This window comes from Hippopotamus amphibius, chromosome 4 (assembly GCF_030028045.1).
Source record: "Hippopotamus amphibius kiboko isolate mHipAmp2 chromosome 4, mHipAmp2.hap2, whole genome shotgun sequence".
In the NCBI taxonomy this organism is placed as follows: Eukaryota; Metazoa; Chordata; class Mammalia; order Artiodactyla; family Hippopotamidae; genus Hippopotamus; species Hippopotamus amphibius.
The window spans coordinates 84,789,648-84,806,655 of record NC_080189.1 but is presented as its reverse complement, the minus strand read 5'-3'; the positions used below and the strand labels follow the sequence as shown (position 1 = coordinate 84,806,655).

Below are 17,008 nucleotides of genomic sequence, written 5' to 3'. Positions count from 1 at the left end.
ACTCTTTTGCTCTGGGGTAGGGAACCCCAGGTGAACTGGGGGTTCTGAGTTCTAGGCTCTGGCTGGTGGAGACCTTACCCCAGTCACTCAGCCTCTCAGGGCCTCAGTTTTCTCATCTGAAGGGCTGGACTAGCATTGCTATGACCCCTAAAGAGTAGAAAAGCCTATGGGTTTTATGTGGGTTCTGCTTTTGGTCTGGCCACTGTGTGTCAGGGTAAGAACAAGCAAATGACATCATAGGCCTCAGTTCCTGCAAATCCCCTTGACTTTGCTTTTCTTATTCCCCTCACTATTTTAAAATAATTTGGGGGAAACAAAAAAGAGGGCCAGTGGAGTGAACTTGAGGCAAATCATATCAGCATTCCGAGCCTCGGTCTCTTCATCTGGAAATCAGAGGGTTGAATAAGGCCCTTTCTAATTTGCCCTTCTCTGCAACTGTGGAGGTCCAGGAATTTGTGTAAATCTCTGCCTCCCAACTGCAATGAAGCCCCTGTTCGAGGAAAGTTGAGTGTCACTGCCCAGCTCCTCTGGGTAATTGTCACTCAGCTCCTACCTGAATAGCCAAAAACTTAATTGAATATTTAAGGCCTGAAATGATTTAACCTCAGACAATTTTTTTTTTTAATGCTAGATTGAAGAACTTGAAGGAGTGAAGATTCTGAGATTTTCTAGTCCTATTTTTTATGGCAACGTCGATGGTTTAAAAAAATGTATCAAGTCCACAGTAAGTATTTTATCCCTAGAAATCTGGTTTCTAACCTCCTTTGCAACTTCATTCATTCAACAGGTATTTATTGGGCTCAAACTTGGGCATAAGGTCCTATACCTATTTCCGTGGTACAGGGCACTAAGAATGATAACATCCTTGCCCTCAAATAACTTTCAATCTATTTGGGAATAGGAAAAACCAATAATAACACATATGCTAAAAGTCAGGTAGCAATAACTATGCCAGACAAAACCGCTAGAGATGTCTCCAGGCAGAATTTGAGTAAGTTCCAAATAAGTAATATAGACAGTAAGTGTTAAGATTCCATGGAAAGGAGCGATCTGTGTTAGGTGGATTGGTCAGGCTTTTCGTAGCGGTTGGGCAGAAGGAAGGAGATTATGGCAGGTGTTTGGGAATTATGTGAGCTGAAAGGAAAATGGGGGAATTTGTATTGGGCAGGGGATGGGGGAGGGGGCAGTTGGAATGAAGGGTAAAAAGTATAAGTGGAATGGATAAGCAGGAAATTCTGGTCTTGAATTCCATGCCGTGCTTCGAAGTTGGAGTTTGCCTCTAGATCAGTGCTTTCCTAAAGTTCAGAGGAATGTTCATAAATTTTGCAACAACAAAAGGGCTTTGTTATGTCAAGCAAATTTGGAAAACACAGACAAAGCTAAAAAGGTTACCTTTTGCTGTTTTTTTTTTTAAATTACATACTTCTAATAATTTTATTTATTTTAATAAGCTTTTTATTATTTATTTATTTTTAAATTTTTTGGGTGCATTGGGTCTTTGTTGCTGCACGCAGGCTTTCTCTAGTTGTGGCAAGCAGGGGCTATTCTTCACTGCAGTGCACGGGCTTCTCATTGCAGTGGCTTCTCTTGTTGCAGAGCACGGACTCTAGGTGCACAGGCTTCAGTAGTTGTGGCACATGGGCTCAGTAGTTGTGGTGCACAGGCTTAGCTGCTCGTCTGTGGCATGTGGGATCTTCCTGGACCAGGGATTGAACCTGTGTCCCTTGCATTGCCAGGCGGATTCTTAACCACTGCACCATGAGGGAAGTCCTGATTTTTTGCTCTTTTTTTTTTTTTTTTTTTTTTTTTTTACTGTCTTGGAGTCTTCAATATGCTACTGCCTTCCCTGAGTCTCTGGGTGGGTGGGTTCAGGTGGCCCTGTAGTGGAGACCTCCATCAGACCTCAGAATTTCTTTTTTGGCAGGATATATCAGGGAGTAATACCACTTGAGAAGTAGCCTTTCCAGGTAAAAATTGCCATTAATGAGCATTAGGAACCAGAAATCTTAACTAACTTGATGTTTATTTCCAAAGGTTGGATTTGATGCCATTAGAGTGTATAATAAGAGGCTGAAAGCATTGAGGAAAATACAGAAACTCATCAAAAAAGGGCAATTAAGAGCAACAAAGGTGAGGCAACATCATTCTTTCCCCTCTGAACTTCTCTCATTTCTCAGATGAAATTAAAGCAGTTAGACTGTCTAAAATTAAATATACCCTCTCTGGTACCCAGATGTGTATAAGCAGATGACAAATGTATGAATGGAGAACAGCTGAGTTGTTCTTTTAGGCAAGAGGGTATGAGGGAGAATAAAATGAAATCAGCAGGGCTCCTTGGAAACATAGAGTGTGGTTTTTTTTTTTTTTTTCTATCACACCTTATTTAAGATGTGAAAAATAAGAAATAAACTTTACTTTCACTGAAAGGAACAAAATAAGTGCTAATTCAATGCCAGAAAATTACTCACAACAGAAGGCAGTTGTAAGGTCATAAACTTTTAGAGCTACAGTATTACCTTTTATTCAAACTCTCCTGTCAATGTATCTCTTGGCTAAGTTCTACAATCTTCCAGAAATCAAGCACTTCCTTGCTCCATTGCTCTTCTGTTTTTTTTCCTAGGGAACATCAAAATTTGGGCTAAGGTAAACCTTATTCCCTAACAGTTCATCCTTTTGATGTTTTGCTTACCAAGGAACAGTTTGTAGGACTTTTAAGTCATTTTAGATTAATTGTTGAAAGACATCCCAAATGATTAGTAATTGAGTTGGCAGTGTTTTCTTTGTTTAGAATGGCATTATAAGTGATGCTGGTTCATCGAATAATGCTTTTGAGCCTGATGAAGACATCGAAAATCCAGAAGAACTTGATATCCCAACCAAGGAAATAGAGATTCAAGTGGATTGGAACGCTGAGCTCCCAGTCAAAGTGAATGTTCCTAAAGTCCCGATCCACAGCCTCGTGCTTGACTGTGGAGCTGTCTCTTTCTTGGATGTTGTCGGAGTGAGATCGTTGCGAGTGGTAAGGTTCTGGTGTTTCGAATGACAGATTTGGAGCTCTGGCAATAGTAAAATGATATGGGTTTCCCAGTCTTGCAAAAGGGTTTGCACAGGCGCTGTAATTTTTCCAGAGGAATGCTTTTGCAACAGAGTATATTATCTTAAAGCACAGGCTGTGGAGCTGGACTACCTGAGGTTGAATCTTGGCTCTACGGCTTACTAGCGGTGTGACTTTGGGCGAGCTGCTTAATCTGTCTGTACCTCAGTTTCTCCATCTGTAATGTAGAGAGAATGATGGTACCTACTTCATAGCGTTGTTATGAGAGTTAAATGGGAAGAGTGAAGAGTGTCTGGCACATGGTCACCTGTCAGCAAATATTAACATTTATTATGTTTTATTTTTCCAAGTATATATATGACATGGAATATGAAAAGAAAGAAAAATGGGCAAAATTTTGTGTTAAGTATTATGTTTTTATATGTTGTGTGAATTGCAGCAGAATGAGAAACATGGTAGGACTGGAAAAGCCAGGCATTATCAAGGCTGGATCAGCAGCAAGCAGGTCAGGCAACTAGGAAGTCATAGAGTTGAGGAGCATGCAGGACAGAAACATTTATGTTAGAAACCAGGTAGGCAAGTTCAAGTTTAGTGATTCTTTTAACAAATAGATGTGCGATGCCTCATGTGTGCCAAGCACTTGGCCAGGCACAGGAAACTAATTGTGAAATAGCCACAGTCCCCACCCTCATGGGACTAAGCAGTCTAGGGGGCAAGGCAAATGTTAAGTAATCTTTTAAATAACAATTGTATTAAGTGCTTCAAAGCAGCCTAACTGGGTGTCAACTTGACCGGAGTGTCAAGTTTAGGTGAAGCTTCAGGTAGGTATCTAGAGGATCGGGCAGAAAAGTAGGTAGGTTCAAGGCACCAACAATCAGGTGTAATAACATCAAACTACCCTCAGCTGAGGTTTAGCTTAGCTGGGGCTTCTTAGCTACCTCTGCAAAGGCAGGAAATGATTCCAGGGTGCAGGTGCTAGGCCGGTCAGGTAGAGAAGTAATTGATAAAAGAATGCAAGAGTATGTTGATAGGTTCTATTACAGGTCTCTTAGCAAACCTGGTTATTAGCTCATTTGAGAACACATTCTTGTTCTTCTTTGTGCATTTCACTCTAAGCATTGGCTGAGATCCACTGTAGACTGTGTTGACCAAAGGATTTAATGAATTACTTTGAGGAAGAGTCAAGATATTTAATGCCAGAATATTTTCCGCACCTAACACATAGTTGCTTTCAAATGCTATAATGACAATTATGAAAACTCCAGACTTTATACTTGCACAGAGGTCTTGATCTTTTCTCCCCAGAAACTTCAAGTTCTGTTTTATTATTGCCCATAGGTCTTGTGTCTTGATTCTTTTAATTAAACTTTTCACTTTGAGATAACTGTCAATCCCCATGAATTTGTAAGAAATAACAAAGAGAGATCCTCTGTACCCCTTACCAACTTTCTTTCAGTGCTAACATCTTGCAAAACTATAGTACAAAATCATAATCGGGATACGGACACTGCTACATTCAAAACACAAAGGCTCTGGTTTATAGGTCTGTTTTTACATTAGGAATCTGGTGGCCACAAATCCACACCCATATCGCTTCCACTCAAAGATATAAACTCATACTCTTCTTTCCAACCAGCAGAGGCTGCATTAGGAAGCCTCCTGTACTCCTTTCTTTCCTTCCACAAATATTTATGGAGCACTTCTGTGCTATCCAGTGCTGTGCTACTGAGCACTGGATGTTGCCACCTCTGGAGATACGGTCTTTTCATCCTAATCATCATCACTGTATGTGGAAAACCTCTATGGTTTTCCAGTTTCCAATAATGAACTTTCTTCAAACTCCTGATTCACCGTGAAAATGCTGGAAGTTTCTCCTGAGCAAGTAATTGAATGCTACTGAATTATGGGCAGATGAAGTTACTCATTGTTACAAACTCTCCTTTTTAAATTTTTAGATTGTCAAAGAATTCCAAAGAATTGATGTAAATGTGTACTTTGCATCACTTCAAGGTAAATGCATATACGTACATATCTATCTATAAGACTTTTCCTTAAGCCCTTCTTTCTACTTTGGAATGTGAGTACATGATGTCCAAAGGCCTTTTTTTTCAGAAACAGTTTTTATCGTGGTAAAAGATGCATAACATAAAATTTGCCATTTTAGTCACATTCAAGTGTACAGTTAATTCAGTGGCAGTAAGTACATTTACCATGTTGTGCAATCATCACAACTCTCTTTTCTTTCTTTCATTCTTTTTTTTTTGGGCAGTATAAAATTTATTAGTGAGATAATTTTGCACTGTTTGCTTCTGTTCACATCTTTGAGATCCAGTGTGTATTTTACATATACTGCACATTTTTTGTTGTTGCTGTTGTTAATTTTTGATTTTTTTAAAAATTTATTTTTTTAATTGAAGTTTAGTTAGTTTACAGCATTATATGAGTTTCAGGCATAGAGCACAGTGATTTAGTATTTGTGCACATCATACTCCATTATAGGTTATTACAAGATAATGGCTATCATTCCCTGTTCTAGACAGTATGTCCTTGTTGCTTATCTATTTTATACATAGTAGTTTGTATAAAATAGATTAACCTATTAATATATCTATTAATCTCATATGCCTAATTTGTCCCTCCTTCCTTCCCCTTCCTTTTTGTTAACCACAAGTTTGTTTTCTATATCTGTGGGTCTGTTTCTGTTTTACATGTACATTCATTTGCATATTTTTTAGATTCCACATACAAGTGACATCATAAAGCATTTGTCTTTCTCTGTCTGACTTATTTCTAAACAAATATTCCCTAGGACCATCCACGTCGCTGCAAGTGGCAGAATTTCATTCTTTTTGATGGCTGAGTTATATTCCATTTCATATATGCCACATCTTCTTCTTCCTCTTTTTTTTTTTTTTAATAGGAGTATGGTTGCTTTACACTGCTGTGTATGCCACATCTTCTTAATCTAATCATCTATTGTTGGGCACTTAGGTTGCTTCCATGCTATTGTAAATAAAATGGGACCTAATTAAACTTAAAAGCTTTTGCACAGTAAAGGAAATCATCAACAAAATGAAAGGCAACCTGCTGAATGGGAGAAAATATTTGCAAATGATGTGACTGACAAGGGGTTAATATCCAAAATATACAGACAGCTACAAATAACAAATGCTGGAGAGACTGTGGAAAACAGGGAACCCTCCCACACTGTTGATGGGAATGTAAGTTGGTGCAGCCATTATGGAAATAGTACGGAGGTTCCTCAAAAAACTAGAGTTGCTATATGACCCAGCAGTCCCACTCCTGGGCATATATCTGGGCAAAATTATAATTCAAAAGGACACATGCATCCCTATGTTCATAGCAGCACCATTCACAATAGCCAAGATATGGAAACAACCTAAGTGTCCATTTACACATGAATGGATAAAGACGATGTGGTACATATATACAATGGAATACTACTCAGCCATAAAAAAGAATGAAATAATGCCACTTGCAGCAACATGGATGGACCTGGAGATGATCATAGTAATTGAAGTAAGTCAGAAAGAGAAAGACAAGTACCATATAATATTTATATGTAGAATCTAAAATATGACACAAATGAACCTACCTACAAAACAAAAACAGACTCACAAACATAGAGAACAGACTTGTGGTTGCCAAGGTTGGGGGGGGAGGAAGGGATGGATTGGGAGTTTGGGATTAGCAGATGCAAACTATTATATATAGGATGGATAAACAAGGTCCTAATGTACAGCACAAGGAATTATATTCAATATTCTGTGATAGCCATAATGGAAAAGAATATAAAAAAGAATGTATATATGTGTATAACTGAATCACTTTACTGTACAGCAGAAATTAACACAACATTGTAAATCAACTATACTTCAATAGAAAAAAGATTTGGTAAAAAAATACAGGCAGCTTATACAACTCAATATCAAAAAACCAAACAACCCAATCAGAAAAGAAACTATATGCCAATAGAATGGACAACCTGGATGAAATGGACAGATTCTTAGAAAGGTATAACCTTCCAAGACTGAATCAGGAAGAAATAGAAAATATGAACAGACCAATCACAAGTACTGAAATTGAAACTGTGATTAAAAATCTCCCAACAAACAAAAATCCAGGACCAGATGGATTTACAGGTGAATTTTATCAAACATTTAGAGAAGAGCTAACACCCATCCTTCTCAAGCTCTTCCAAAACATTGCAGAGGAAGGAACACTCCCAAACTCATTTTATGAGGCCACCATCACCCTGATACCAAAACCAGACAAAGATACTACAAAAAAAGAAAATTACAGACCAATATCACTGATGAATTTAGATGCAAAAATCCTCAACAAAATACTAGCCAACAGAATCCAACAACACGTTAAAGGGATCATACACCATGATCAAGTGGGGTTTATCCCTGGAATGCAAGGATTCTTCAATATATGCAAATCAATCAATGTGATACACCATATTAATAAACTGAAGGATAAAAACCACATGATCATCTCAATAGATGCAGAAAAAGCTTTTGACAAAATTCAACACCCATTTATGATAAAAACTCTCCAAAAGGTGGGCATAGAGGGAACCTACCTCAACATAATAAAGGCCATATATGACAAACCCACAGCAAGCATCCTTCTCAATGGTGAAAAACTGCAAGCATTCCCTCTAAGATCAGGAACAAGACATGGATGTCCACTCTCGCCACTCCTATTCAACATAGTTTTGGAAGTCCTTGCCACAGCAATCAGAGAAGAAAAAGAAACAAAAGGAATCCAAATTGGAAAAGAAGAAGTAAAACTGTCACTGTTTGCAGATGACATGATATTATACATAGAAAATCCTAAAGATGCCACCAGAAAACTACTTGAGCTAATCAATGAATTTGGTAAAGTTGCAGGATACAAAATTAACACACAGAAATCTCTTGCATTTCTATACACCAACAATGAAAGATCAGAAAAAGAAATTAAGGAAACAATCCCATTCACCATTGCAACAAAAAGAATAAAAGACCTAGGGATAAACCTAACAAAGGAGGTTAAAGACCTGTACTCAGAAAACTATAAGACACTAATGAAAGAAATCAAAGATGAGAAAAACAGATGGAGGGACATACCATGTTCTTGGATTGGAAGAATGAATATTGTGAAAATGACTATACTACCCAAAGCAATTTACAGATTCAGTGCAATCCCCATCAAATTACCAATGGCGTTTTTCACAGAACTAGAACAAGAAATTTTACGATTTGTATGGAAACACAAAAGACCCCGAATAGCCAAAGCAATCTTGAGAAGGAAAGATGGAGTTGGTGCAATCAGGCTTCCTGACTTCAGGCTATACTACAAGGCTACAGTGATCAAGACAGTATGGTACTGTCACAAAAACAGATATATAGATCAATGGAACAGGATAGAAAGCCCAAAGATAAACTATGGTCAACTAATCTATGACAAAGGAGGCAAGGATATACACTGGAGAAAAGACAGCCTCTTCAATAAGTGGTGCTGGGAAAACTGGACAGCTACATGTAAAAGAACGAGATTAGAACACTCCCTAACACCACACACAAAAATAAACTCAAAATGGATTAGAGACCTAAATGTAAGGCCAGTCACTATAAAACTCCTGGAGGAAAACATAGGAAGAACACTCTTTGATGTAAATAACAGCAAGATCTTTTTTGATCCACCCTCTAGAATAATGGAAATAAAAACAAAAATAAATAAGTGGGACCTAATGAAACTTCAAAGCTTCTGCACCGCAAAGGAAACTATAAGCAAGACGAAAAGACAACCCTTAGAATGGGAGAAAATATTTGCAAATGAATCAACAGACAAAGGACTAATCTCCAAAATATATAAACAGCTCATCCAGCTCAATATCAAAAAACAAGCAACCCAATCAAAAAATGGGCAGAAGACCTAAACAGGCATTTCTCCAAAGGAGACATACGGATGGCCTAGAGGCACATGAAAAGCTGCTCAACATCACTCATTATTAGAGAAATGCAAATCAAAACTACAATGAGGTATCACCTCACACTGGTTAGAACGGGAATCATCAGAAAGTCTGCAAACAGTAAATGCTGGAGAGGATGTGGAGAAAAGGGAATGCTCTTGCACTGTTGGTGGGAATGTAAACTGATACAGCCACTATGGAGAACAGTATGGAGGTTCCTTGCAAAACTAAAAATAGAGTTGCTATATGACCCAGAAATCCCACTGCTGGGCATATACTCAGAGAACACCATCATTCAAAAAGACACATGCACTCCAATGTTCATGGCAGCACTATTTAGAATAGCCAGGACATGGAAGCAACCTAAATGTCCATCAACAGATGAATGGATAAAAAAGATGTGGTACATATATACAATGGAATATTACTCAGCTGTAAAAAGCAATGAAACTGGGACATTCGTAGAGACACGGATGGACCTAGAGACTGTCATACAGAGTCAAGTGAGTCAGAAAGAGTAAAACAAATACTGTATATTAACACATATATGTGGACTATAGAAAAATGGTACAAATCAACCAGTTTGCAAGGCAGAAATAGAGACACAGATGTAGAGAACAAACATATGGACACCAAGTGGGGAAAGCGGGGAGGGTTGGGGTGGAATGAATTGGGATATTGGGATACCAAATTGTACACTCTAAATATATGCAGTTTATTGTATGTTAACTCAATATCTCAATAAAGGTTCCAAAAAAAAAGAAAAAAAAAATACAGGCACCTCATACAACTCAATATCAAAAAACCAAACAACCCAATCAGAAAATGGGCAGAAGACCTGAACAGACATTTTTCTAAAGAAGACATACAGATGGCTAACAGGCACATGAAAAGGTGCTCAACATTGCTAATTAATAAAGAAATGCAGATCAAAACAACAATGAGCTATCTCACACCAGTCAGAATTTCTATCATGAAAAAGTCTACAATTAAAAATGTTGGTAAGGATGCGGAGAAAGGGGCACCCTTGTGCACTGTTGGTGGGAATGTAAATTGGTGCAGCCACTGTAGAAAACAGTATGGAAGTTTCTCAAAAAAAAAAAAAAAACCCTAAAAATAGAAGTACATAGGATCCAACAATTCCACTCCTGGGTGTATATCTGCAAAAAAATGAAAACACTGATTCGAAAAGATACATGTGCCCCAAAGTTCATCACAACTGTCTATTTTCAAAAATGTCATTGCCACAAACAGAAACTCTACCCATTAAATAATCATTCTGAAGGCCTTTTTGAACCTAGCAAGATTACTTCCAGTTTGTGCCACAGAGCTGGTAATGCATGGACACCTATGTCCTGACAGCAGTGCAGGAACAATGGGGAGAAATTGTCAAGCGGAGAGCAGAGCTGGAGATGATTTAGACCCCTTAGAACTGGAGAAACTTCCAGGGTATGAGCCTGTGTCTGTCTATGTACAAGTGTGTGTGTAGGAAAATAGCGGTGCTTAGGCTGAGTTCTCTAGAAGCACAGCTTGAGATAAGGGTTCTTGCATACGTGATTTATTGAGAGTCCACTGGAAAATTCATGGAGTGAAGGGAGCAAGATAGGGCAGGTGGAGAAGACAAAAGACATGGCTTCAGAGTCTACCTAGCCTGACTTCACAGGGAGCACACAGCAAGAAAAGCACCAGGTGGTTACCCCTCCTTGAGGCCAGGGGGCTGGCCCTTTTACCTCTGGATCAGTCAATCGGTGGCTGCAGGCCACCCAAGGGAGCAGGTGTGACCTCCCAGGCCTTTTCAAGTGAGACAGCTCCCGTTGGCCAAAGAAAGTTCTGCAGACAAGGGCACAGCTGTGAACCATTAGCAGTCAGACTCATAGCAGCTGGAGGACCGGTCCACTGGAAAAAGGGATGTGGTGGAAAACAAGACCACCTACTACAACCAATTATGGTATCATCAATCCATGGGCTACTGGGAAAGAAACTCTATCTAGAGCAGGATCACATTTTGGAAATGAGAAAAAAGTATTAAAAGGAGGAGGTACTAAAACTTAACATTGGTTGATGTTATAAAAATATCTTTTCCTAGAGACTAACTAAACATTATCTCTTTCTTTTGAAGATCATGTGATAGAAAAGCTGGAGAAATGTGGTTTCTTTAATGATAACATCAGAAAGGACATATTCTTTTTGACTGTCCATGATGCTGTTCTCCATCTCCAGAGCCAGGTGAAATCCCAAGAGGTTCAAGATTCCATTTTAGAAACGGTAAACAAACCTTTCTACATATGTATCTTTCCTAAACTACCATGATTTCTGTAAATGGCAAAAATTCCACAAATCTAGGTTTGAATCCCAGCCCGGTGGGATTTTAAGCCATCTACTTAACTTTTCAGAGCCTCGATTTTCTCATAAGTAAAATGGGAGTAAAAACATTTACCTTGCTGGGTACATATGAAGACTAAATGTGAGAATTTATAGGAAAGCACCTGGTAGTAGCTAGGACAATGTTAGTTCTACAATGTGTGGATTTACTAAGAAGAGTAGGCATTAGCTGTAGTGACTTTTTAGAATATAGGCACCAAATCTTGGATCTTCTGTGATGTGTATATAAAATGCAATTTAAATTCTTAGCAGTCTGGAAACTCTTGATTATCAGTGTCTTTTTTTTTGCTTTTGTTTTTGTTTTGGCTGCACTACGTGGCTTGAGGGATCTTAGTTCCCTGACCAGGGATCGAGCCTATGCCCTCTGGGGTGGAAGCTTGGAGTTTTAACCACTGGACTGCCAGGGAATTCCCTATCAATGTCTTTAAATACGAACCATTAGGTCTTAAGTGATCCTTGAAAAAAAAAAAAAAATTGAAACCCATGAATCAGCCTAGAGTTTATTCTGCACAAAACAGGATAGGCCTTGATTTCCCACAGGCCTCCTTATTTTGTCATTTCTCCTGTAAAATACCCAGGAGAGTTGAGTATTCTCATGTGGATCACTGGGCTGGGCCTACTGCCTGGTACAAGAACTTCATCTCTCATGGATCTTCTCATTGTGAATTTGGGAAAATAAAACAAATGCCTATAAAAATAACAACAATAATAATTATTCTGGTGACACAGTCTACTATATTTTAAATTTCTTTCCCTTTTTTCTAAAAGTAAAATAAATAGATTCTTCCTGTAGATTGGAAGTTAATATCTGAGGTGAAATTAATTTAGAAAACAATAATACATTATTCTTTCCACCTATGGTTAGTGCAAAGATTATTCTGCTGTAGAAAATACTAGTCCTAAATACCAAGACATGGATCTTACACATATCTCACCCCCAGGTAACAACAGCAAAGCACGATCATATAAAGAGAACTGGGTTATTCATATGTGAGATTAAAAGCAGCTAAAAAGCCCTCTGAAATGTCACTCTTGCCTTGATATACATTTAGAGTTGTCTTGAGAATACCCTTTACGCATAAGACAAAGTCCAGATTGCTACTGGTTTCCTCTGTGTGGAAGATTAAATTACATACTACAGCTAAAAAGCAGAACTTTCCTGAACAAGCTACTTGGTTCATAGATGTTGGTTTCCATCTCCAATAAAATTAATTCCCATCCAGTTCAACTTGAGACTGTTTATTGCCATCGGTCAGGAGTCCTTCTCTGGGCCTTCACTAATACTTCATGCTGTACTAAGTGCTCTTAACTTGGCCACTGAAAGAAAACCACTACTGACTGCTGAATCATTTAGGCAGACAGGGTGACTTGTTAAGAGGCATACCCTTCAGAGGTTGGGGAATAGAGTTGCAAAGGAGGTTAGACAATGGAGAACGATACCAGTTCACACTTGAATGTGAAAAAAAAAATGGTATAGGGAGAATTCTAAGTGGGAAATAGAAAAGGACAAGAAAGCTGAAAAGGATTCTGAAGCATGTAGATTATAGATGAGAGGCACCAGCAAAGCTTCAAATCATTTACAGTGAAGTATCAGGTGGGTTGATGCTATTATACCTCCAATATATATTCTCTGTGTTCTCTTTGTCAAGATCACCCTCATCCAAGACTGTAAAGATCCTCTTGAATTAATGGAAGCAGAGCTGATTGAAGAAGAACTTGATGTCCAAGATGAGGTATGATCATTATTTTCATTCAAAGAAAATAATTTGGATTAAATAGAATAATACTTGTATATTAAAACTGATAAAAACTATTCAGGGAAAAGAATTTTTTAAAAATATCAAGAGGATGGCTTCATAGAAAGGGGAGAATGGAAAACAAGGATTCTCTCTTGAAGACATTAAGTACCTGGAGGGACCTTTTGCCCCAGGCATACAGGTGTGATCAGCAACTAGAAGCAGCCAACACACTGGTCCTGATTTTATACCTAAGCCTCCGCATACCTTCTCTTTCAGAGACCTCAGGCCAGTGGTAAAGGAGAAGGATGAATGGAGGGAACTTTTAAACGAGGAGTTTCATAAGCTTCAGAAATAGTATATGAGAAGTAGGAACCTCATGACTTTTCTTCATGTGACTGATGATGGCTTAAAAAAGAGACTGATTCTGTATATTTCTGATGCTTCGGGGGCATCAGATTATTCATAGGAAGCTTGACTGAAACTTACAGTATCTGATTGAACTTTGTGGCTCCATCACTCAGTAAAATGGGACCAACAAAAGAAGATCATAGAATTTTAAAGTTGAAAGATGTGTAGAAATCAAGTAGCCCCACATCCTTGGCCATGTGGAAATCTCTCCTACCCATCCCTAAGGATGTTCTCTCAGCTTTTGTGTGAACATTTCTAGACATTGGCAAGTAGTAGCTTTCCAAGGGAGTTTGCTACACAATTGGAAGTTTCTAAGTGTTAGTTGTGCTTACAAACTAGATTAACCCTTTCTCTAATAATCATCCAATGGACTGAGATCCTTTGGGCTGCCTTCTCTGAACAGTCCTTAAATATCTGAGAGCAACCTTCATGTTTGCAACAGCCTCTGCCCTGGGTGAGACTCCTCCAGTTCCCTTTCCTGTTCCTCATAGACATGAGGTTTGTTAATCCTTCCCTGGTCAAGAAGGGGACACAAAACCCCAGATGGGGTCAACTATGCCCTACCTTGATCACAGCAAGATATTTACATTACTGTGACTTAAGAATGGGTTTATTTTCATAATAGCTACATCATAATCTTTGCTTCTATTGAGCAACTAAAGACTTGGGCATTTTCACATGAACTGTGGTCTAGCCGAGCTCCCCATTTGTGTTTATGTATGGTTTGGACCTTGATGCAGAACTACATGTTTTCCTGCTAGGTCACAGCTTACTGATTCCAGTTTATTGAACACTGAATCTATCATCCAGCATGTTAGCTATGTACCCCCACTGGGTGCCAAATGCAGATCTGGATAAGCAAGACTTCTCTGCTTTACTCCAGGTCCTGATAAAAATGTTGAAAAGAATAACACTCAAACCCCAATGATAAAATCAGGCAGTGAGGATGACAGGCAGAGAAGATTTTTGTGGAAGACATACACTAAGTAGAATGAAAATCAGAGGTTCTGCGTTTTAGCCCATCAGCTTAGTGAGTCCAGGAATGTCATTATTGAGCTGTGAAGTCCTTCCAGCTTTACTAGTTTATGACTAAGGATACAGGGCCAACTTAGTTGAGTGAAAACTCATGTCAAAATTGGAACCTAAGAAGTTGTCACACTATAGAAGTATTTTTAATGCCACATTCAGGTAGGGTTCCTGTAGATAGAGAATCAGTAAAGCAGAGTGGTTTTCAGCACCTGGGCTTTAGAACCAAGAGACTTGAATGCTGGCCCTAATTCTGCAGCTTACTAGCTGGGTAGCCTAGGGCACTTTATTTATCCTGTCTTCATTTTGGTTTCTTCATGTAAAATGGAAATAATAATACCTCACAGAGTTGTGACAATTAGCGGGTGCATGTAAAGGAATAAAACTTTGTACTGTACATAGTAAGTGCTCAAAAAATAGTAATTATTGCTTTAAAAATATATTCGATTAAAGTATGATAAGGTACAGAATTAAGTTTTTACCCTACTTTTATTGTGATGCTATACACTTGAATAAATGTAAGCAAGCAACACTACACAAACATCTGCAAAAAAGTTAAGGTAGACTTAAGGAGAATTCAGTTGCATCAACACTGTTTCCCCTTTGCCTCCACAGGCTATGCGAAGACTTGCTTCCTGAAATTGGGCTCGGGAGGTTTCTCTAAGCAAGGACTGCAAGGCAAAATTTACCCACCACATAATTCTATGCAAATATTTTCTGCATTGACTATTTTCTTCGAACTTGAAAGATGCTTTTTCCATTAGACTTCTTAAAATCTTGTATATTTTTTTAACCTCTTAACCACTGAAAGAGAAGCACTAAGATTGTTTCTAGGCTTTATTTATAAAATGAGTAGCTTACTTATAAAATAAGCAAAATGGAGAAGAGAATTTAGCAATGTCTAGGATCTGAGGATATTATGCTGCTCTTCCCCACGACAGATTTGCTGACAACGTTCTCGTGGGTACCTGCGTATCTCTGTGTAGCTGTGTCACCCAGCAGCCTCTGTGGGCAGGCAGGTGAGGCAGGAATGATTATCCTGTAGAAAAATCTATTTCTGACTGACACTGATACCCATGAGCTGCACTGATCACAGTATAAGGTCACAGCGAGTAAAGGCTGAAATAGAATTATTAATATACTTATCAATAAATACCTTTAAAAAATCCCTTTTGGTAAATGCATCCAAAAAAAGCTTTAAAAATGCAAATTTGGTTAGTACTTAGTAATGAAGTATTACTATATGTGACCAGATACGTAACCAGAATTCAGAATAAAGGGAATGGTTCACTTAAAAGCTATAGAATTGGGCTGATATATTTTAGAAACATTGACTCAGAGAAGTGAAGTGTTAAGATTATTGTGGTTTATAGAAAGCATTTTTCAATGTAATAATCAAGGATCACAGATAAGATCCAGTAAAATATATGACACACTATCTTTAGTTGAAAAATGCAGTTTTAATTTATCTTAGTCTATAGAAATGGTCATTGTGTAGGCTATATTTAAGTATGGTCTATTTAAAGTCTAACACAAAGATAGTGTTGTTTTGAACAAAAGTCAATTTAGATATGTTTATAAGACCGTGGTGATTAAAACAAGTTTCTGTTTTTCTTTAAAAATTTAGCAGTATGTGAAGTGATCTTCAACTAAATTCTAAACACCTTTCAAAAAAAATCTAAAAAGTGAAATGCTTATATATATGTATAATATACATATATATTGATTAAGACAAAGCATTCTAAATGAATTCAATATTAAAGGAAAATAGTTGGTTTGGAATATACACATTGAAAGTATATATTTTTTAAAAATCCTTATGTTAAGCCTGAAAATATTTTTTACTTAACTTTTTCTGAGTGCCAACAATTTTCTAGGCACTGTATATAATATTTAGGCTTTGGTCCTGTGGACTAGTCCCATGTATTTCATGCTGGAGTGAATGAAGTTGTACTTCATTTCTAGAGAAAAATACTCAGGTCCTCAACTGAGACAATGTCTTAAGTTGACAGACAATGATATTGTACCTTTGGCACAAATGTGTGAAATTCCCAAATGTGTTTGGCTATCCAAAGGCAGCATGTCTTATCTCTGTTTTTCTTCTTAAATACTATCAGAAATAAGGCCTCTAGCTACTTCTGAAGGAATATCATTAGTAATCATATCAAATTAGGTGACTAAAAGCATTATTTTCCTCCCCGACCCCCATACTACATATTAGAATTTCAGGGAGTTGCAATGGATTGTGATGTTATAACAGTGTTTTATGCTCATGGGTTATACTGGCTTTAATTGATGTGGAACAGAATTCTCCCCATGTTGGGTATAGCATAACCAGGATTATAACGTTATCTCATTTTCACAGTAATACATGCCTATAATGGTGAAAATCATATCTCTAGAGAGTGAATATAA

General features: G+C 37.9%; 1 protein-coding gene across 1 annotated transcript in view; it reads left to right on the top strand.

Annotated features, from left to right (window-relative positions):
- Nucleotides 1–15,386, top strand: part of SLC26A4 (solute carrier family 26 member 4) — a 55,530-nt gene extending 40,144 nt beyond the window's left edge. The window contains exons 15-21 of the mRNA XM_057732053.1: nucleotides 632–724; nucleotides 2,035–2,130; nucleotides 2,789–3,019; nucleotides 5,011–5,065; nucleotides 11,158–11,303; nucleotides 13,070–13,153; nucleotides 15,209–15,386. Of these exons, the coding sequence (XP_057588036.1) occupies nucleotides 632–724; nucleotides 2,035–2,130; nucleotides 2,789–3,019; nucleotides 5,011–5,065; nucleotides 11,158–11,303; nucleotides 13,070–13,153; nucleotides 15,209–15,232 (729 nt within the window). The 3' untranslated portion in view covers nucleotides 15,233–15,386. The remainder of the gene's footprint in view (nucleotides 1–631; nucleotides 725–2,034; nucleotides 2,131–2,788; nucleotides 3,020–5,010; nucleotides 5,066–11,157; nucleotides 11,304–13,069; nucleotides 13,154–15,208) is intronic.
- Nucleotides 15,387–17,008: the final 1,622 nt, after the last annotated feature.